Below are 22351 nucleotides of genomic sequence, written 5' to 3' on the forward strand. Positions count from 1 at the left end.
AAAACAATAGAATATTCATGACTTCTCTCGAACAAATGCCAGACGGAATATCGTATCGAGATCACTAGAATGGCCATGGCTTTTCTCGTAGGTATGTGTTAGCTACCAGACAGAAACGTTTAAGATACAATGACGCATGTGCTACATAGGAAAGTACAACTACTCGATAACTCAATTCAGTCGAGTCGACTGAATTGAGAAACAAACGAATAGCATGTGGGATGACTGATGAGGGCGGCATGGGTAACGATGGGGCTGCCCCCCCCCCCCCCCCCCCCCCAATAAGTATCCACCACTGCATTAAAGACAGCACTTTCAGTGGTTGACATGTATTGTCATGTCTTAATACCTTCAAATAATTTTTATTTTATTGGCTTGATCTTTTTCTAGTAGGTCTTGTATGATGAGTGACAAGTAACTAGCATAATTATTAATAAATATTGAGTAAATACTGTTGAGATATTCATTTTGTCCATTTATTGAAGTACACAAAGTACAATACATCCACCTATGAGAGTGATTGTTAAAAACATGAAATTTGTAGATGGCACAGCAAACAGTAAATATAAGACATAAGAGTATTATCAAATTCCTTTCAAAAAACAGTGCAACACTATGTCACCTACCTTTTAAACTGTTTCCAGCAGAGCTTTTAGTGACAAACCACAGGGTTTCATACCCAAGTTGAAAGCTTTTCGCCTGATAATCTGTTTTCACAGGAATGCTTTAGGTTCACTGAATAGTATTGCAACAGTGTAACTCACTGCCATTAATGGAGGAGTATGCATTGCACTTATTGCATAATATTTTCTCTGCTTGATTATGTTATGGTAACTGTTCAAATGAATACGAAAGTGAAAAAAACTGTTAATGTAAAGTGAATACAGACTTGTTTACTTGATCCAGCCATCCAGACCTTTTTTTTACCCATAGTTTTTCCTATTCATTCCAGATGAATGATGAAATAGTCCATACTTATAGACCATCGCCAGCACATTCCCCTTCAGTATCCCTTTTAAATGGAAATAAATTCTTAACCTAGCATGCCTGTTGTTGTTATATCACGGTCACTCTGTAATTTCATAATTGAGCATTTCATTATTCTGATATCTTTCTTTTAATAAGTTGCAAGTGTATTCTGTGACCTTGCGCCATTGATACAGTAGTCCATTTGAACAAAAATAAGTATTTTCTGTTTCCTCTATCATTCTACTTCAGTTATTCTTTGTGTGTTCTTTGCAAGTTTTAACACAGTTCACAGAAAAGTACTCGAATACTTCCATAATTCACAAATAGTCTTGGGCACATTCGAGTAATTTAGGAGTCCATTCAACAAATAGCAGAAGCATTGAGCTGTTGACAGGCACACAAAAAGAGAAGAAAGGTTTACTAGCTTTCGGAATCAATCCTGTCTTGAACTAGAGTACAAATACACACACAAAAACCACACATACTCACATGCAAGCGCACACACATATGTGCCCCTACATGGTGCCATCTAGATGCGCAGTGCCATGACTGTGGTTCTGCAGGTGGTCTGGGTGGAGTGGATATTATGTCAGGTGGGGTGGGTAGAGGCAGAGGAACATGGGAGGCAGGAGAAGAAGTTGGAGCGGAGTAGCTAGTGGCTCAAGGCGAGGTATCTAGTTTGCTGGCTAGGAGTCCAGGAGGGTGGGGGAAGAATGGCAAGTGTCTGGGGTTGGCATGTGATACATGGCAGCCAGCTAGTGGTGAGTTGTGCATGATGAAGATGCCATAGTGACATTAATTGGGAGAAGGTGCTAGGACAGAGAAATAGGTAACTGTTGGGTGGAGGGCATGGGGACAGTCGGTTAATACAGACTGAGGCCAGGAGGGTTAAGGAGCGAAGGATGCACTGCAAGGATAATGCCCATCTGCAGAATTCAGAAAATCTGGTGGTGGAGGGAGGAATGCAGATGACCCGGTTTGTGCAGCTGCCTTGTAATCGAGTATTTTGTGCTCAGCTACATGTTGTGCCACTGACTTGTCAGCTCTGCTCTTGGCCATAGATTGGCAGTGGCCATTCATTCTGGTGGACAGCTGCTTGGTTTCATCATACCAACGTAAAAAGCTGTGGAGTGATTGCAGTAGAGTTAGTATATGGCATGACTGCTTTCACAGGTGGTCCTGCCTCTGATGGGGTAGGATAAGCCTGTAGCCAGATTGGTAGAAAGTGCTGGGTGGGGGAATTGGGCAGGTCTTCCACCTGGGTCTTCCACAAGGACATGTTCCTTGATGCAAGGGGGGTTGGGAGTGGCATACAGATGTACTAGGATGTTGTGTAGGTTGGGTGGTTGTGGAATATCACTTTAGGAATGCTGGGAAGGATTTTGGATATGATGCTCCATTTCAGGGCATCATGATTAACAATCAAAGCTCTGATGAAGGATATGGTTCAGTTTTTCCAATCCAGGGTGATAATGGGCAACGAGGGGACTACTCTGTTGTAACTGATTCTTGGGAGTGGTGGGAGGATTAGGGGTGTGTGAGGATATGGCATGGGAAATCTTTGCAGACTATGTTTGGAGGCAATGGCTATGCTTAAACGCCCATTAAGTGATTCTGAATTACTGTATTAACATTTGTCTGTCTTTTTGCAGAGACTGATGCAGAACAAATATATAAATTGTGGCTGCGAGAAAGATATGAGGAATACTTCGACAAGTTGTTGTGGACCATAGAGAAAGGAAAACTTGCAGCACAGTTACAAGCTCTGTCGAGTGCTGTGAAACTTTACATTGTACTGGAAGGAAGATACCCATTGGAGAATACAATAAATAGTGAATACTATTTTCCTTTGAACAGGTTAAAGGTAAACCTACTTTTTTGCTTTTTGTGGCTTGCTGTGCAAGTACTATTAATCTCCCAAATTTCTTTCTTAGTGAAGAGATATTGTTTTATGTCATGCTGAGAAAGTAGGAAGATTTTCTCTCTACGCTTTTCACACTGGATCTTGTTTAGTCTATTTGTTTGACTCAGGTATTTAAATAAGTAAAAGTAAAATGTTGTGTAAGGGGTGACCAAAAAGTTTTCATTAAAGGTGCTGCTGCATTGTATATGCAATGTAGTGTAACTCTAATGTGTGTATATAAGCATTGACACGTAGTCATAGGATTAGCGTGTGATTCATGTCTTTCTGATGTGCATGTGGTAAACCCAGAATCATAAATTAGGGTGACATTATTACCAAATGCATCCATACAGGACCAAAGTACTATTATTATTTTCTGCTAAAGAACAAACATCGGAGACATCCATTAGAGAATGAAGGATGTGTGTGGAGGAGCACATCTGTCAAAAATCACTGTTGTGGAATGGTGAGACAGGGGTGATCTCCCCCATGCAATTAAAAAAAGTCCTGAAGGGTCGATGATTTCTGTCGGACAAGGATGTGCAGCAGGCACTTACAATCTTCTTCACACAGCAGGACACAGTGTTTTACCAAATGGGTATCTTCAATCTTGTGCATCGGTTGGATGATTGCTTCATTGGACATGAAACATTCTGCCTGATTGGCGTTCCGATTCTGAAGTGGAAACTTTTTGATCACCTCTTATAATTCACACCTAAAACTAGCGGAAATCTGTTGTGCCATACAGTACAAAATCTTTCAAGCATTATAGATGACTGATATATTTGACGTATTATTTCCGACTCTTGTTTTCATTACTACAAGTAATAAACAATGCTAATTAAAATTCTAATCTTGTTCTGATTTCCATGGGAAACTCTCATTAAAATTAAATAATACAAAGGTGTAATATATATGATTCTAAAAGAATGAGAATTACTTTTCTGAAAAAGTATTGTGTTTTAACTCTGCATAGATACTGGGGATAACAGTTGCTGTATTACATAGCTTGAGACCTCTATTATGCATCATACATGACAAACACAGGATATTTCATCTATTAGTGTTGCCCTGTATTACTGTATCAGCTTGCCCATTCCACCCAGATTGAGTATTAGTGTTTCAGTGTGTTGCATTGTGGCATACAGTTGTCAAATGTGAATACATTCAATGAAGCACAGGCAGTAGACATTTCAACAGCTTACAAGCTACAAAGGCAGTCACTTCGGTCCAATAAATGACTTTAAATGGCGATAATTGACATTTTGTCGTGTATGCTTCAGATCTGTCTGTCTGTCATTCATCAGTTGTGGAAGTGCTAAAGTGACACAGGTCAGGCCACAATTTATGTTGGACAACATTCGTGACTCATTACTGCCCACAGGAAGACCAATATCATGGCACACTTGTTGTGGCATTATACAACTTCTGCAAGAGAACTGCAACTACCCAGTAGGATGACCACTGATGCCATTGTGTTCAATTCAACTGTAAGGAGTGGATAATGAAAATTGATTTTACAACCCTATTAAAGTTCTTCACTCAGGTTGGCAACATAGCTCATATTCTGTTGAATTGTACCAAACCAGTGGGCAACTTGCAATAAATGACTCAAAATGTCTGCTGATTCACATTATGTGCATGTGCAGGGGAATGCATAGTGAAGTTTTAATGCAACTTGTTTCCAACAGTTTTGCAGATTTGAGCAAGATTTTATGGTGGTGTCACATGGCATAAGTAGTTCTGGCTGTTTGGATCTTGCTTTTGTCCATGTTGAGTACATCAAGGACTACTGTACTGTATGTGTTATCTACTAAGTATACTGTCTGTGCTGAATTTTTTCTACTTACCCTATAATATCTGGGCACACATCTGCACCATTATCAACAGTTTACAGAACTTTCAAGTGATACAATTCAAGTGCTGCAAAGGTCAGTGATGAGTCCTTTATCAGTGACACTGAATACATGCCAGACAGATTTGTCAGATATTGTGTTGCATCACTGACTCCTGAAGATAGTATTTCACAGACATGCAGAGGTATGACATTGAAAGACTCCAAGATGTGATGATAAGAGGAATGTAGACTAATGAAAATAACAGCAATGGGAAACTTTATATGCTACCTGTTTTGAAACTGGAGTTTGCGGCAATGGGCAGACAATACAGTACAATGCAATGCAATACAATACAATACAATACAATACAATACAATGCATACAAGGGAGCAAATGATTGTTTACTTACTGAATTTTCATGCTCCTCAGGAAGATGAAAGGATACCATTAATGTTGAAGATAAATTAAAAGTTCAGATGCAACACTTCGTAGGATCAGCAGTGTAGAAGGGGCTTGATTTCCTTACAGCATTTTGTGTAATGAATAGCTAAAAAACTGTTACTGTTATATTCAAGATTGTACTCAGGACTTGTACTTTGGTGCCACGAATGTTCACATGTTTATTTGACTCAAGAAAACAAAAACATGACTTGGTGTACCCTACAAGATAGATGTCAGTCCTGTGAAAGCCTACGTACAAAGTTTCAAGAGCCTGTGTTAACTACAATACTAGAGAAGGAAAGTTGCTACTCACCATATAGTGGAGATGCTGAGTCGCAATAGGCACAACAAAAAGATTCGCACAATTATAGCTTTCGGCCATTAAGGCCTTTGTCAGCAGTAGACACACATACGCACACGCGCGCACACACACACACACACTCACACAAACGCAACTAGCACACATGTCTGCAGTCTCAGAGAACTACAGAAGTACAGGATCGTGAGGTGTTCTTCAGCACCTATTGTCACTTCCATAGGGATTGTGAGGACAAGATTATACTAATTACAGCATGCACAGAGGTATTTAAATAGGCATTCTTCTCTCACTTCATATGTGAATGGAAGCAGAAGAAACCCTATCATGTGGTACCATGCTAAGTGCCCTGTGCCATGCATTTCATGTCATTGTATGTAAATGTTGTTAGGTACAACTCATATTATATTCATGGTGAATGGCAAAATATTTTTGAGATTTCACAACAAATGCTTCTTGCTACACTTGTTACAGGTTAACATCTATTACATCTTTTGACTTTCTTCAAACTTATATTTCTGTCTATGTGCCAGAACAGATTTGAGATCACATTTATATTTTTTGGGAGGGGGGATTGCTGTATTTTTCATTTTTTACAAACACAGTTGGATCATATAAATATAAAATTTTTCCAACAATGGAATATCCGGGATGGAATAAGCCCCCGCATCCAGAGATGTTAATGGCCATGTGGGTTTTTATATATCTGACAAAGGACTTTGTCCAATAGACTCTACTTATAAATGTGCCTGTCTGCTACTCAATGCCTCCTCTATGAATTATAGAATGTTTTTCATTCATTCATTCGTATATTTAATGAAGAATCTAAGCACAGAACCCTGTCCCATTTACATAAACTGTTATTAAGCAGTGAGGTCATTTGTTATTTGTGCAAAGCACAACAGAATAGCATTTTAACAAGAGAAAGTCATAGTCTGTTCAGCTAGAGTGATTTATATTGTTGCTCTGGGAGCATTCAGGACCTAACTTGTGTGTGTAAACTACAAAAATACTGCATTCCACAACAATTAAGTCCTTAAGTGTTGGTAGCCCTGCGCCTGCTGTACGGGCGTCTGAGTCACAGCTCTCGTACAAGATAAGTAATTTAAGTAGTAATAAACTGTTTTTAACACTTTAAACTAATTTATTACGTTAATTATAGTGCTCTTCAAGCGTACCATTAAAGGTTTTTGTCTTACTCGCGTATTTTCACAGTAATCACGTAAAGTTCGTTTTGTTTACATATCGCAGCCAGGCCGAACTTTTGAGCTTTCAGACTAAACTTCATACTGCAATTTTAAGTGCATTTACTGATAGTTTAGTGTGCTAAATACGTTTGCTGCCCTTTTATATCTGTAGAGTATCGTCATCTCTTAAGTATTTTCCAGTAATAAACTTCTGAACCACTGTTTACATTGTCGCGAGTAGGCCTAATTTTTCGTACACGTATTTTCATTGTTTTCCGGTAACTTAATTGTCTTTCTGTCACTAAAATCGATTTGTACCATGAGTGTAAAGTGCCTGACGTGCCGTAGAATCGTTAGCTCCGGGGTCTGGTGTGATGGATGTAGTAACTTTTTTCATTGGGGTGATTGTAGTGCCGTGGGAATTTGGAAAATGAGCGAGACTCAGCAGTGTTCTGTAGGCTATGCAGTAGAGACAGAAAGATTGTGGAACAGGAGGGGAAAATTGCTGCCCTTCAGGCTGAGTTAGATGAGGCTAGGTGAGAACTGGGCGGGTTAAGGGGGGAGAAGGGTAAACAGGGGTGGGAAGTGGCAACAGGCATAAGGAACAGGCCAAGAAATTCTTCTGACAGCTTTGTTATTAATGTACAAAATAGGAGTGACCTGTTGCCTCAGTCAGAAACTGATGAGCCACTCACAGAAGTAGATGTAGACAGGGCTCAACAAGCTTTCAGCAGCAAATTGAATAAGAATGTAGGGAAGTCTGCAAAGAAAAAGAAAGTCTTGTTGCTAGGTAGTTCGCATGCTAGGGGTGTGGACCAACTTCTGCAGGATGAATTAGGGTCAGAATACCAGGTCACAAGTTTTTTCAAACCTAGTGCTGGACTGGGGCAGGTTACAGAGGATTTAGGTTCACTATGTAGAGGCTTTACTAAGGAAGATACCGTGGTTATTGTGGGTGGTCCGGGCAACAGTATTGACAGAGATCCGGGGTACAGCATAGAGTGTGACCTGGCAAAGATTGCATCAACATCGAGTCATACCAGTGTTGGGTTTTGTGTCGGTTCTGGAGCGCCACGACCGACCTCATTTGAGCTCTTCTGTCAGGAGAGTTAATTTGGAGTTGGAACGGCTACTTGGATCTGGTGCAGGGTCACACATTGGTGTGGTTCCTGTTGATTCACTCTGTAGGTGGGACTATACTAGACATGGCCTACACCTCAACAAGAAAGGGAAGGGTAAACTGGCTGGGCTGATAGCAGGAAATTTAAAGGGGGGAGGAACTACATCTCATGGTGGAAACTCTTTTTTAGTGTAAGATCAGTGTCCAGTGGGAAACTCAGCCAGGCAAGTACTAAAGATGCTAAAAAAGTTCAAGATACTCACAAAAGTAAAGTGAAAAATAATGTTAGTATATTTCATCAAAATATTGGGGGATTGAAGAATAAAATTGATGAGCTTCTGCTTTGTTTAGAAGATATAGAAACTGAGAATGTAATAGATGTACTATGCCTGTCTGAGCATCACATTGTCACTGATATGCAAAAGGTTAGCATCAATGGGTACAAATTAGCTGCACATGTAAGTAGAGATAATATGATGAGAGGAGGAGTTGCCATATATGTCAAAAGCTTCCACAGTGTAAAAAATTTAGAAACTAAAAAATTTTGTGTAGAGCAACATATGGAAGCATGTGCCACTGAACTAAAACTAAATGATGGCAGTTTCATAATTGTAACAGTGTATAGATCCCCCTCAGGGAATTTCCAGCTATTTCTAGAAAACTTGGATGCTTTGTTGTGCTATCTGTCAGTCAGGGGGAAGCAAATTATCATTTGTGGGGATTTCAATGTTGATTCCCTGAAAGAGTGTAATAGGAAGAATGACCTTGTAGTATTACTAAGTTCTTTCAATTTGAGCTTCGTCATTGATTTTACTACTCGGATAACAAAGAACAGCAGGACATCGATAGATAACTTTTTTATAGACCAAGATAAGTTTAAGAACATAAATGCTTATCCTGTTGAGAATGGTCTTTCAGATCATGGTGCACAGCTAGTTACAGTACATGACATAGCTCCATGCAGTATATCAAATCAGAATTTCAAAGCAGTGCGTTCAATTAACAATATAAATATTGCAAACTTTAGGGAAAGCCTGCAGCAGATAGACTGGGATGAAGTGTATAAGGAACCCGATGCAAACTTGAAATATAACTTATTTCACGATACATTTTTAAGGGTATTTGAAAATTGTTTTCCCAAGAAAATAGTTAAACATAATTCCAAGAAAACATATAAAAAACCTTGGCTAACTAAAGGAATAAGAATATCTTGCAACCGTAAAAGAGAACTGTATCTAACAGTAAGAGGGAGTACTGACCCCGAAATTGTTCAATATTATAAAAACTTTTGTGCGGTACTAAGAAAAGTTATTAAAAAGTCCAGAAGCATGTGTATCATGTCTGAGATCAGTAACTCTGATAATAAAATTAAAGCAATTTGGAATATTATTGAAAGGGAAACATGGCAACCAAGAGCAGAGGAAGACTTTAGTGCCATAAAACTGAATGACAAGTGTACTAACAAACAATCAGAAATTGAAAATATTTTCAATAATCATTTTTTAAATGTTGTGGAGAAAATAGGATCTAGATCTTCACTAGAAGAGGCAAGGCTACTAATAGAAGAGGCCATACCTGTGCAGTTTGAAACAACTGTATTTCCACCGACCTCTCCCTCTGAAATCAGTAAAATAATAAACTCACTGAAAAGTAAAAGCTCTTACAGAATTGATGGCATTTCCAGCAAGGTACTTAAAGCCTGTTCCGCACAGATAAGTTGGATTCTCAGCCACGTATGCCATTGTAAAACCATTGCATAAAAAGGGGGATACGTCGGATGTCAACAACTACCGCCCAATCTCTCATCTGACAGCTCTATCAAAATTTTTTGAGAAAGTAATGTATTCAAGAGTAGCCTCCCATATTTGTAAAAATAAAGTACTAACAAAATGTCAGTTTGGTTTTCAGAAAGGCTTTTCAACAGAAAATGCTATATACACTTTCACTGATCAAATATTAAATGCTCTGAATAACCAGACATCACCCATTGGTATTTTTTGTGATCTCTCAAAGGCCTTTGATTGTGTAAATCATGGAATTCTTTTAGATAAGCTAAATCGTTATGGTTTGAGGGGGGCAGTGCACAAATGGTTTAATTCGTACTTAACTGGAAGAATGCAGAAAGTTGAAATAAGTGGTTCATGTAATGTTAAAACAACAGCTGATTCCTCAAACTGGGGGGCTATCAAGTACAGTGTCCCACAGGGTTCGGTCTTAGGTCCTTTACTGTTCTTGATATACATTAATGACTTACCATTCCACATTGATGAAGATGCAAAGTTAGTTCTTTTTGCTGATGATGCAAGTATAGTAATAACATCCAAAAACCAAGAACTAAGTGACGTAATTGTAAATGATGTTTTTCACAAAATTATTAAGTGGTTCTCAGCAAACGGACTCTCTTTAAATTTTTATAAAACACAGTATATACAGTTCCGTACAGTAAATGGCACAACTCCAGTAATAAATATAGACTTTGAACAGAAGTCTGTAGCTAAGATAGAATTTTCAAAATTTTTAGGTGTGTCCATTGATGAGAGGTTAAACTGGAAGCAACACATTGATGGTCTGCTGAAGCGTCTGAGTTCAGCTATGTATGCTATTAGGGTTATTGCAAATTTTGGTGCAAGAATCTCAGTAAATTAGCTTACTATGCCTACTTTCATTCACTGCTTTCGTATGGCATCATATTCTGGGGTAATTCATCGTTGAGTAGAAAAGTATTCATTGCTCAAAAACGTGTAATCAGAATAATTGCTGGAGCCCACCCACGGTCATCCTGCAGACATCTATTTAAGGATCTAGGGATTCTCACAGTATATATATTCACTTATGAAATTTGTTGTTAATAATCCAAACCAGTTCAAAAGTAATAGCAGTGTGCATAGCTATAACACCAGGAGAAAGGATGATCTTCACTATGCAGGGCTAAATCTGACTTTGGCACAGAAAGGGGTAAATTATGCTGCCACAAAAGTCTTTGGTCACCTACCAAACAGCATCAAAAGCCTGACAGATAGCCAACCAACATTTAAAAATAAATTAAAAGAATTTCTAGATGACAACTCCTTCTACTCATTGGCTGAATTTTTAGATATAAATTAAGGGGAAAAAAAACAACTTAAACATTAGTGTCATGCGATATTTTGTGTAATGTAATATCTTGTACAGACATCTTTTATTAACCAGACACGTTCCACATCATTGCGAAGTGTCGTATTCATGATCTGTGGAACAAGTATTAATCTAATCTAATCTTCATTTGACATTGTAATGGTGTGTCAGTACAAACTAATGAATGTCCACAGAAAGATCCAACATGTCTCATAAATTGTTTATTCTGAAGACTCAGCAAATTTTTGAAATATGAACTTACCATTTTCAGTGCAGATTTACTCATTTTTTACAACACAAGAGCAAATGAAACAAGATTATCAGCTGAAAATTTTGGTAGCACATGTCGAGTTAGTTAGCGCACGTAGCATTGCAGCCAAGGCAGTTATTGATGATCCAGAGATTCTTTTGTCATCAGGAGAAGGAATTCTTTGAGGCAAAGAGAAGTCACCCACTAAAACAAGAGGAAGCTCTCTTTTAATCTATATATGACAATAGATTTTTGCTTTTGCTCAAGAAAAGTATCAAAAGTGTTTACTGTTTATGACTCACTGATGTCAGTGGCACAAATTTAACATTATTTTATCTTGCTGCAAAGTGTGCATATTACTGGCCTCTTTTGTGTGTTGATGTACTGAGGGACATATATTTCATTTTAAACTTTTTATGAAAAAATGTGGAACATATTTTAAAGTTTTTGTTGTTATCAGGATTTTTCCCACAATGCTTGCCAAAGTCCTATGCTGTAAACATTGCTTGGTTCATCCTGTTTCTCTTGAAGAGAAAAGGAGACTGCATGATCAGCATACTACAAAGATTTTTGTTGGAATCTTTTTACTATTCTTTGTCCAATTAATTCAATGATATCTATATAATTTTATTTTTGTGAAATATGTGTGTAACTGATTTTGTCATTCCACATTGTTTATTAACTGTTTGATCTACACTCATTTATCCAAATACTTTCTTCTCAGATATAGAAAAGTGAAACTTAATTGTTACTATGAATAGCAGACTTACATCTTGGTAGATTTTAGTACAGTGATTACTTTTTTTTATTGAACATTATGAATGTTGGGTAGCAGCCAAACTTTTAAAATTATGTTTAAATTTTAAAAATATGTGCTCTTCTTTTACAGTTTATCATCAGCAAACTTCTGTCAAATGAGAGGGCAAACAGTCAACTAATTACCAGGCTACTTGAATATACATCTTGCAAAGACTTCTTACAGTTTACTTGGAAGGTGCTTCCTTCAATAGTTGTTATGGAAAGTAAACCCAACGAGATTTTTCTTAATAACTTAATTGAATTACTGGATAAAATTCCAATCCCAAGGAAGGAAGAGGAAGGAAAAATGACTTTGTTGCTATACAGCAGTGAAGGTTTGCTTTCCTGTGTCCTTATTTCTAGAATTATAATTCAGTTAACAATTCTAAAACCCTTACCTGCTATTTTTATAAAGATATGCAATCTAGAAGTTTTCATTTACCTTGGCATCCGTATTATGTGAAGAGATGTCCTGCAAACTGTTCAGAAGTGCCATTAGTTATATCATGTATCTCTACATCTGTACTCCTATTCATATTCAGCAAAGCATACCTGCTTGTACTAAACAGGTCTTCAGACTGTCGATAGTTATATGCACCTTTCTCAGATAATATGTGGAAGACCATTGCTGAAAAATGTCTTGCTAGGAAATGTAACGTGCTTCTCTACATTCTTCTCTATTCTTGTTTATCGGGATGAGCTCAAGTAGCTTAATTTCTTTCTGTGGCTTATTTTCACTACTTTGTTTTCGTAACAGAGACTTTGTGAATTTTTAACATGTTTATAATTCTGTCACTTACTTTATTGAGGAGCAATTACCTACAAGTCTGCTTATCTAGTACTGCATGTCCTCAAATATCCATTACCTCTCATTTTTGATAGCATTGCAGATTTCAAACAAGTGAGCATAGCAATCAATTTATGTACCAGGTGATCAAAAAGTCAGTATAAATTTGAAAACTGAATAAATCATGGAATAATGTAGATAGAGAGGTACAAATTGACACACATGCTTGGAATGACAGGGGGTTTTATTAGAACCAAAAAAATACAAATTTTCAAAAAAGTCCAACAGGTGGCGCTTCATCTGATCAGAATAGCGATAATTAGCATGACAAAGTAAGACAAAGCAAAGATGATGTTTTTTACAGGAAATGCTCAATATGTCCACCATCATTCCTCAATAATAGTTGTAGTTGAATAATGTTGTGAACAGCACTGTAAAGCATGTCCGGAGTTATGGTGAGGCATTGGCATCGGATGTTGTCTTTCAGCATCCCTAGATACGTCGGTCGATCACGATACACTTGCGACTTCAGGTAACCCCAAAGCCAATAATCACACGGACTGAGGGCTGGGAACCTGGGAGGCCAAGCATGGCGAAAGTGGCGGCTGAGCACACGATCATCACCAAACAATGTGCGCAAGAGATCTTTCACACGTCTAGCAATACTTTTTTTTTTTTTTTTTTTTTTTTTTTAAACCCCCACGTTATTCCAAGCATGTGTGTCAATTTTTACCCCTCTATCTACATAATTCCGTGGTTTATTAAGTTTTCAAATTTATACTGACTTTTTGATCACCCGGTATGTTGGGTTCCACAGCTGCTTTGAATTTGTTGTTAGCTAAAAAGCAAGGAAGGAAAATGGGCACACTTCAAAGAACGCCCTGTGGGGCACCATTGTCATGTTTTAAAGAGACAGCGAGTTACAAATTCTCTATTAAATGAAATGTTTGAAGTTGTCAGAGGGGCCTCATGTTAAATGCTGCCTGAGGATAATTTACCTACGAGTGCCAATATAGTTCTTCTCATTATTGAGATAGGGGGATATTCTATTGCGTGAAGTCTGTCAACGAAAGTTTTGTGTAGCTGTCTGCGATAGAGTTCAGATATCATTGGTGGAGGGATATTTTCTGGATCCACATGAAAACAGCTGAGAAACTATTTGGACTCCCAAGATCCAGATGAGCCAATGTCTTTCATTCCTTACTTCTCTGTGTGAGACGCACAACATGCTGTAATTCGTGCTGTTGTGACTGCGTAATGTATCACTGGCCAAAAACAATGCAGAATCCAGATCTCATATGGAAATGTATGATTTTTTGTTAAACTAATCAAAGTCCAGCTGCCACTTGAGACCCGACCCCTCACAATGTGCAAGCACGTTGGAGTGCCAGAAAGCTGGATACTGACTGAGTCGATAACTCTGACGAAATGTAACACCAGTAACACCAGTGATGGCCCATTGTCTTTGTTCAGTAATGCACCACCTGGCCACAATAGGATCAATTACAGCAAGTTGTGCACCTCACACAGAGACTGATAAAAGCAGAAGAGCAACAAGTTACAGTTACTGGAACTAACTACACAGATTCAACCGAAATGTGCACTCCATACTGCAATGTGATTAAAAGGCGAATGATATTAAGTATGATGTATTTTCCTTTGACATGGAGGTGCACCAGTTACCATAGGAACTTGGTATACCATATTTTAAAAGAACAAATGTAACAAGGGAACCTACTGATTGGCTCTCTTCAATTTTCCTTGTACTTGGAGAATTTGAAGCTCGGTGCCCAGAGAGCAATATCCAAAGCATTACAACATAGCTCTAAAATATAAATTATTTATATAGTCACCTGTAGCTAGTGCACCACCAAAAGTCTTGTGTTCATTGTAATCTTTAATGAAAATAATGTCCTTTTGTTTTTAATTACTTTTATTTATTTATTTGCATCTAAATGTAACAAAACATGCATTAGCAACAATTTTATGAAAAAGATTGCTACTTGCCATAGAGAGGAGACTTCGAGTCCCAAACAGGCACAGCAGAAAGACTGCCATACATTTTAGCTTTTGGCCGAAAGGTCCTCTTCTGAAGTAGAAAGCACGCATGCAGTCACACAAGCACAATGTGCACATGACCACTGTCTCTGGCCACTGCAGCCAGACTGATTTGTAAATGTGCATGATGGAAGCAGCAGTCTGGTGGTGGTGGTGGTGGTGGTGGTGGTGGTGGTGGTGGTGGTAAGGAGAAGGCATGGTGCAGGAATAGGAAGGGCTAGCAAGGTGGGGTGGGGGAACATATAGTATCGCTTAATGTATCATGCAAGGACAGTGTAGGGCTGGTAGATGCAGTCAGAAGGTGTGAGAGGAAGGAAAAAGAGACATAATGAAGGTGAAAAGGAATAGTGGATGCATTGGTGGAACGAAACACTGTGTTGTGCTAGGGTTGCAGTTAAACAGAGAACCGACTCGTGGCGATAACATATTAGACCTTCTGGTGACAAACAGACCCGAACTATTTGAAACAGTTGACGCAGAACAGGGAATCAATGATCATAAAGCATTTACTGCATCGATGATTTCAGCCGTAAATAGAAATATTAAAAAAGGTAGAAAGATTTTTCTGTTTACCAAAAGTGACAAAAAGCAGATTACAGAGTACCTGACAGCTCAACACGAAAGTTTTGTCTCAAGTACAGATAGTGTTGAGGATCAGTGGACAAAGTTCAAAACCATCGTACAATATGCGTTAGATGAGTATGTGCCAAGCAAGATTGTAAGAGATGGAAAAGAGCCACCATGGTACAACAACCGAGTTAGAAAACTGCTGCGGAAGCAAAGGGAACTTCACAACAAACATAAACATAGGCAAAGCCTTGCAGACAAACCAAAATTACGCGAAGCGAAATGTAGTGTGAGGAGGGCTATGCGAGAGGCGTTCAATGAATTCGAAAGTAAAGTTCTATGTACTGACTTGGCAGAAAATCCTAAGAAATTTTGGTCTTATGTCAAAGCGGTAGGTGGGTCAAAATAAAATGTCCAGACACTCTGTGACCAAAATGGTACTGAAACAGAGGATGACAGACTAAAGGCCGAAATACTAAATGTCTTTTTCCAGAGCTGTTTCACAGAGGAAGACTGCACTGTAGTTCCTTCTCTAGATTGTCGCACAGATGACAAAATGGTAGATATCGAAATAGATGACAGAGGGATAGAGAAACAATTAAAATCACTCAAAAGGGGAAAGGCCGCTGGACCTGATGGGATACCAGTTCGATTTTACACAGAGTACCCGAAGGAACTTGCCCCCCTTCTTGCAGCGGTGTACCGTAGGTCTCTAGAAGAGCGTAGCGTTCCAAAGGATTGCAAAAAGGGCACAGGTCATCCTCGTTTTCAAGAAGGGACGTCAAACAGATGTGCAGAACTATAGACCTATATCTTTAACGTCGATCAGTTGTAGAATTTTGGAACACGTATTATGTTCGAGTATAATGACTTTTCTGGAGACTAGAAATCTACTCTGTAGGAATCAGCTTGGGTTTTGAAAAAGACGATCGTGTGAAACCCAGCTCGCGCTATTCGTCCACGAGACTCAGAGGGCCATAGACACGGGTTCACAGGTAGATGCCGTGTTTCTTGACTTCCGCAAGGCGTTCGATACAGTTCGCCACAGTTGTTTAATGAACAAAGTAAGAGCATATGGACTATCACACCAATTGTGTGATTGGATTGAAGAGTTCCTAGATAATAGAACGCAGCATGTCATTCTCAATGGAGAGAAGTTGTCCGAAGTAAGAGTGATTTCAGGTGTGCCGCAGGGGAGTGTCGTAGGACCGTTGCTATTCACGATATACATAAATGACCTTGTGGATGACATCGGAAGTTCGCTGAGGCTTTTTGCGGATGATGCTGTGGTATATCGAGAGGTTGTAACGATGGAAAATTGTACTGAAATGTAGGAGGATCTGCAGTGAATTGACGCATGGTGCAGGGAATGGCAATTGAATCTCAATGTAGACAAGTGTAATGTGCTGCGAATACATATAAATATAGATCCCATATCATTTAGTTACAAAATAGCAGGTCAGCAACTGGAAGCAGCTAATTCCATAAATTATCTGGGAGTACGCATTAGGAGTGATTTAAAATGGAATGATCATATAAAGTTGATTGTTGGTAAAGCAGATGCCAGATTGAGATTGTAAGGGATCCGTGATCCCACAAACATAGATGCTAGTATCCGATGCCCAGGTCGATAGCAGACAGGACTGGATTGTCGAGCGCTGCAAGAGGCAGTGAGACCTAGTGTCGAGTGCAGAGTAGTACTAGAAAGTGTCGAGTGAGCTGTAGTGTGGGAAAGACGGGCAATAATGGTGGTCGAGTGAGTTGTAAACGTTAAAATTCACCGGAGTATGACGAGTGAGCACGTCCCCCTGATCGTCATGGGGTTGACCCTCACTAATACCGATTCGCGAGTGATATGAAACCAAAAGTGGCAAGTGCCGAATTACGTGTTTCGTGTCAACCGCGTCGGCCAGCAACAACCATGGATTGCAGTGAGGATTGTTGTGGATGTTAACCATCATCATTGCGTGTGACGAAATACCTGAAAATCAGCAACCAATAAGGGATATAACCGTAATTAGATGTGTAAGGCGAAGGTAGCAACTGCCTCAGAATTTGTGTGTTAGTAGAAAATATACAGTTTGTACATCGCAACCTTTATGGTCCTTAATAACAGACAAACTTTCAATCATTCCACTATTCAGTTGCAAAACAGCCGCACTCGGTTGAAATGCCCCAAAACTACAGCAGAAAGCCGATAGCCTTTCATCCATTAAGCACACGGTCATATAATCATAATAATTAACTGTTTGGCGGCTGCGATAAGCTATACAAAATCCAGTAAAGGAATTTAAACGGGGGTGTTTCAAGATTCATTGGAAGAATCCTAAGGAAATGTAATCCGAAAACAAAGGAAGTAGGTTACAGTACTCTTGTTCGCCCACTGCTTGAGTACTGCTCAGCAGTGTGGGATCCGTACCAGACAGGGTTGATAGAAGAGATAGAGAAGATCCAACGGAGAGCAGCACGCTTCATTACAGGATCATTTAGTAATAGCAAAAGCGTTATGGAGATGATAGATAAACTCCAGTGGAAGACTCTACAGGAGAGACGCTCAGTAGTTCAGTACGGGATTTTGTTGAAGTTTCGAGAACATACCTTCACCGAAGAGTCAAGCAGTATATTGCTCCCTCCTGCATACATCTCGCGAAGAGACCATGAGGATAAAATCAGAGAGATTAGAGCCCACACAGAAGCATACCGACAATCCTTTCCACGAACAATACGAGACTGGAATAGAAGCGAGAACCGATGGAGGTACTCAAGGTACCCTCTGCCACACACCGTCAGGTGGCTTGCGGAGTATGGATGTAGATGTAGATGTAGAAGGGGATAGATAAGTACAGGACAGGGTCTAGTTAAGATTTCAGGCCAGGGGGCTACAGGAATGTAAAATATGTTGCAGGTAGAGCTCCCCCTGCAGAATTCAGGAAAGCTGGTGTTAGTAAAAAGGATCCAGCAATCATTGAAATGAGGTACATTGTGTTGGGCAGTGTGTTCAGCAACTGGGTGGCCCAGCTGTCTCTTGACCACAGTTTGTCAGTGACCATTCACATTAACAGACAGCTTGTTATTCATCGTGCAGTTTAGTTTGTAGATCAGATGATCCCTTTCACAGGTAGTGCTGCCTTTGATGGGATAGGAGGTGCCTGTGACTGGACTGGAGTACATGGTAGTGGGAGGATGTATGGGGCAGGTCTTGCATCTTGATGCATGGACACAAGCCATGAGGCAAGGGTTTGGGGGCAGAGGTAGAGCAAGAATGGACAAGGATATTGTGTAGTTTTGGTGGGTGGTGGAATACCACTGTGGGAGGTGTGGGAAGGATAGTGGGTGGGGTATTCCCCATTTCGGGGCACAACAAGAGAGAGTGAAAACCCTGTCAGAGAATGTGTTTAGTTGCTCCAGTCCTGGACAGCACTGAGTCACAATGGTTCTGCTCCTTTGTGGGCAGGTGGTGGGTGTGTGACAAGTGGTAGGTGACTGGAGAGACAAGGCACAGGAGATCTGTTTCTGAACAAGGTTAGATGTGTAATTTCAGTCTATAAAGGCCTCAGTAAGACCCTTCCTATATTTGGAGAGAGACTGTTCGTCACTGCAGATCTAACAACCACGGGTGGCTAGGCTGTATGCAAGGCGCTTCTCAGTACAGAATGGATGACAGCTTTCGGAAGTGGAGGTACTGCTGGTGGATGGGTGGTAGATTGAATACAAACAGAGGTACTGATGTGACCATCCTTTCGGTTGAGGTCTAAATTTTGGGTTGAAGATGGACTGGAGGATCGACTAACAAGCTGTCTGTCTCCATGAATAGCCACCGGCAAACTGGCCAAGCAACAGCTGGACCACCCAGTTTCTGAACATGCTGTCCAATACAATGTGTTTCAGTTCAGAGACTGCTTCAAAGACTGTGTCATGTGGATCCTTCCTACCAGTACCATCTTTTCTGAACTGCACAGGTGGGAAATCGTTTTGCAATATATCCTACATTCCCATAACCCTCCCTGTCCTCAACCATCACTAGTCCCTGTCCTGCACTTACCCATCCCCTTCCCTGCTGCCACTCCAGCACAACATAGCCTTCCATTCCACTAACGCATCCACTAGTCTTTTTCCCTTTCAATATCACCACAGGGCCCCAGCTTTATCTATCCTCTTGCTATTCTTTTTCCCCTTCCTTGGGGAACATGTCTGGGGTGTTATTGGAAATGTTCTGCAATGTCTGTCGCTGACATAAGAACAGTCTCAGCTTTGTATTTTCCCTCCCTTTTCCTTTCTTTGTTTCCCTTCTCCCCTCGTTGCCCCGCTTCGATGTTTGAGGTTCCTCTTTCTCTTCTTCCTCCATGTGCACTTCTGAAGGCTGGTCCGCACATCTGATGTGTAACAAGTGACTGGGTAACACGTAATTCTCAGCCCCAAGTCGACATGAAGGGTTCACACGTACCCCGTGGTACAGGCCAGGCCCAGGGAGGGGTGACTGCCTTAACTGCAACCTTCCCAAATTGCCATTTGGTCCCTCTGTCAGGTGTTCGGGAGGTGTGACCTGAGGTGTGAACAATCACCTAAGGCGGATGCACCCCCATGTGAAGGGGGTGCCCCAGTTGGAAGGAGAACCCCATTGGAGACGCTGGCAATCATGGGGTATTTTCTTGCAATGATTCAGTCATCTTCACACTCAATGCCTCCGAAAGGTAAAGGTAATGAGGCTAATGATTCAGAGACCCTTCCCGCTGCACCACGGTTCCTTGTGGTCTCACGTACTGAAGACGGTCAGTCCTTTGCCACGGTAAATCCATTTATTATTCAGAAAGGTGTTGAAGCAATTGCCAGCCCTATGAAATCCTGCTTTCGTTTATGAGATGGCACTTTGCTTTTGGAGACTACTTCTGATTCTCAAGCACAACAACTGCTTTTCACCTTGCTTCTCCACAGCTACCCTGTTCGTGTGGAGGCCCATAGAACTTTAATTCTTCCTGTGGTGTCATTTACACTAGGCTGCTTGATGGTCTAACTGAGGCTGAAATCCAATCTTACCTATCTGATCAGAGTGTCATTGCCGTCTATCGTGTAATGAATATGGTATATTCCTCCTTAGTACCCAACTGCACTCTTTTTCTCACTTTTGATAGAGTGGTGCTTCCATCCAAGATCAAAACAGGCTATGAAATTATCACAGTCCGGCCATACATTCCGAACCTGATACGCCGCTACCAGTGTCATCGTTTCAACCACACTAAGATGTCTTGTCAACACCCAGCCAAATGTATCACCTGTGGTAGGGATGTGCACGAGGGTGATTGTCCGCCTCCTCCTCCTCCTCGCTGTATCAACTACAATGGCGGCCATGTTGCCAACTCTCGGGATTGTCCTGTGTATCTTAATGAGCGGGCAGTCCAAGAGATCTGAGTAAAGGAAAAAGTGCCTTACCCAGTCACTTGCAAGTTATTGGCTAGTCGCAAACCCTGCGTTCTCCCGTCTGGCACCTATAGTTCTGCTCTTGTTACCCCTCAACCCATGAAGGACATCGCCATGCGGACATGTGACGTCCAATTCAGCTCTGAGGCTGTGAAAACACCCAGTGTCAAGGTAGCATTGCCATCCCCCTGTTCAGTTGTGAAGCAAGCCATCAGACTGTCCCCCCTTCGGGTTCGGGGATCAGACTAGGCCCGCAGTATTCCTGCCTGTCGTAAGAGGCGACTAAAAGGAGTCTCAAATGTTTCGGCCTTCTGTGATGGTCCCCTCTCGGGTTTGACCTCCATCTTTCTAAATCATTCCGAAGAGCGAGCCATTTGGGGAAGGGCGCCTTACATGGTGCACTGTATCCGTCGTGCGATTAGACCTTTAGCCGGCTTTCTCGTCGTTGCAATGGCGTCCCGCTCGTTTTCGATCTCTTGGGCGAGGATACATCCCTGGGTGCGATTACCACACTGCACTCTGCAGTGTTTCTTTTAACTGCGATGACGACCTTGGACATTTTTGCACCTAAGATCCAGCACGGTAGCCAGTCCGTTGTGGTGGGGCCGCCAGGTACCCTCTTGGTTGTAGCCCCCTGACAACACAGGGATCGCTCTACTGATGCCTGCGCCGTTAACTCCCTACGTATGCCAAGGAGTAGATGCCTATCCTACTGGGGTATCGGGACTCCCGGCAACGGCCATCCTGCCAGGTGGCCTTTGCTGTGGCTGGGTGGCGCCCTTGGGGAGGGCCCTTGGTCGGAGTATGTGGCATCAGGGCGGATGACCCGCAATGAAGCGTGGTACATCATCTCTCGCTGGTGGCCAGCCGCCAGCAGTCTCTAAGCGTTCTCGAGCTCAATTTAATGCTCAGAAGTACGATCCGAAAACGTTCCCCTCCCTGGCCACGCCGTGGGAAGAGCGTAAGTCTCAGGATGGAGGTAACAGTTATTCGCCCCGATTCTTAGTTTGCACGAGAGCTGATGGGGAGTCTTTTCTCTCCACAAAGCCTCAGTTCTTCGTCGAGCATTTAGAGGACAAGTTTGGGGAGGTGGAGGGCTTGTCTAAAATGCGCTCTGGGTCAGTACTGATACAAACGGCATCCTCCGCCCAGTCACGCAGGTTACTTGCTTGTGACAAGTTGGGGGATGTTAACGTTACTATTACACCACATAAGAGTTTAAATATGGTCCAGGGTGTTATTTTCCATAGGGACCTCCTTTTGCAGTCTGATGACGAGCTGCGCGCTAACTTAGAACGTCGAGGTGTTCATTTCGTCCGGCGCGTCCATCGGGGTCCGAGGGACAATCAGGTTGCTACTGGTGCCTTCATCTTGGCCTTCGAGGGTGATACGTTACCGGAAAAGGTCAAGGTGATGGTCTACCGATGTGACGTCAAGCCCTATATCCCTCCCCCGATGTGGTGCTTCAAGTGCTGGAAGTTCGGCCATATGTCTTCCCGCTGCACTTCCAGCCTCACATGTCGAGATTGCGGACGCCCATCTCATCCCGATACTCCATGTGCCCCGCCTCCCATCTGCGTCAACTGCG

At 41.2% G+C, this 22351-nt stretch overlaps 1 protein-coding gene across 2 annotated transcripts in view; it reads left to right on the forward strand.

Moving 5' to 3' along the window:
- Positions 1–22351, forward strand: part of LOC126413612 (nucleolar complex protein 4 homolog A) — a 146794-nt gene that overhangs the window by 39536 nt on the left and 84907 nt on the right. For both annotated transcript variants that reach the window (XM_050083278.1, XM_050083279.1), the window contains exons 3-4: positions 2622–2833; positions 12028–12271. In XM_050083278.1, the coding sequence (XP_049939235.1) occupies positions 2622–2833; positions 12028–12271 (456 nt within the window). The remainder of the gene's footprint in view (positions 1–2621; positions 2834–12027; positions 12272–22351) is intronic.

The sequence above is a fragment of the Schistocerca serialis genome, chromosome 1, assembly GCF_023864345.2.
Source record: "Schistocerca serialis cubense isolate TAMUIC-IGC-003099 chromosome 1, iqSchSeri2.2, whole genome shotgun sequence".
NCBI lineage: Eukaryota > Metazoa > Arthropoda > Insecta > Orthoptera > Acrididae > Schistocerca > Schistocerca serialis.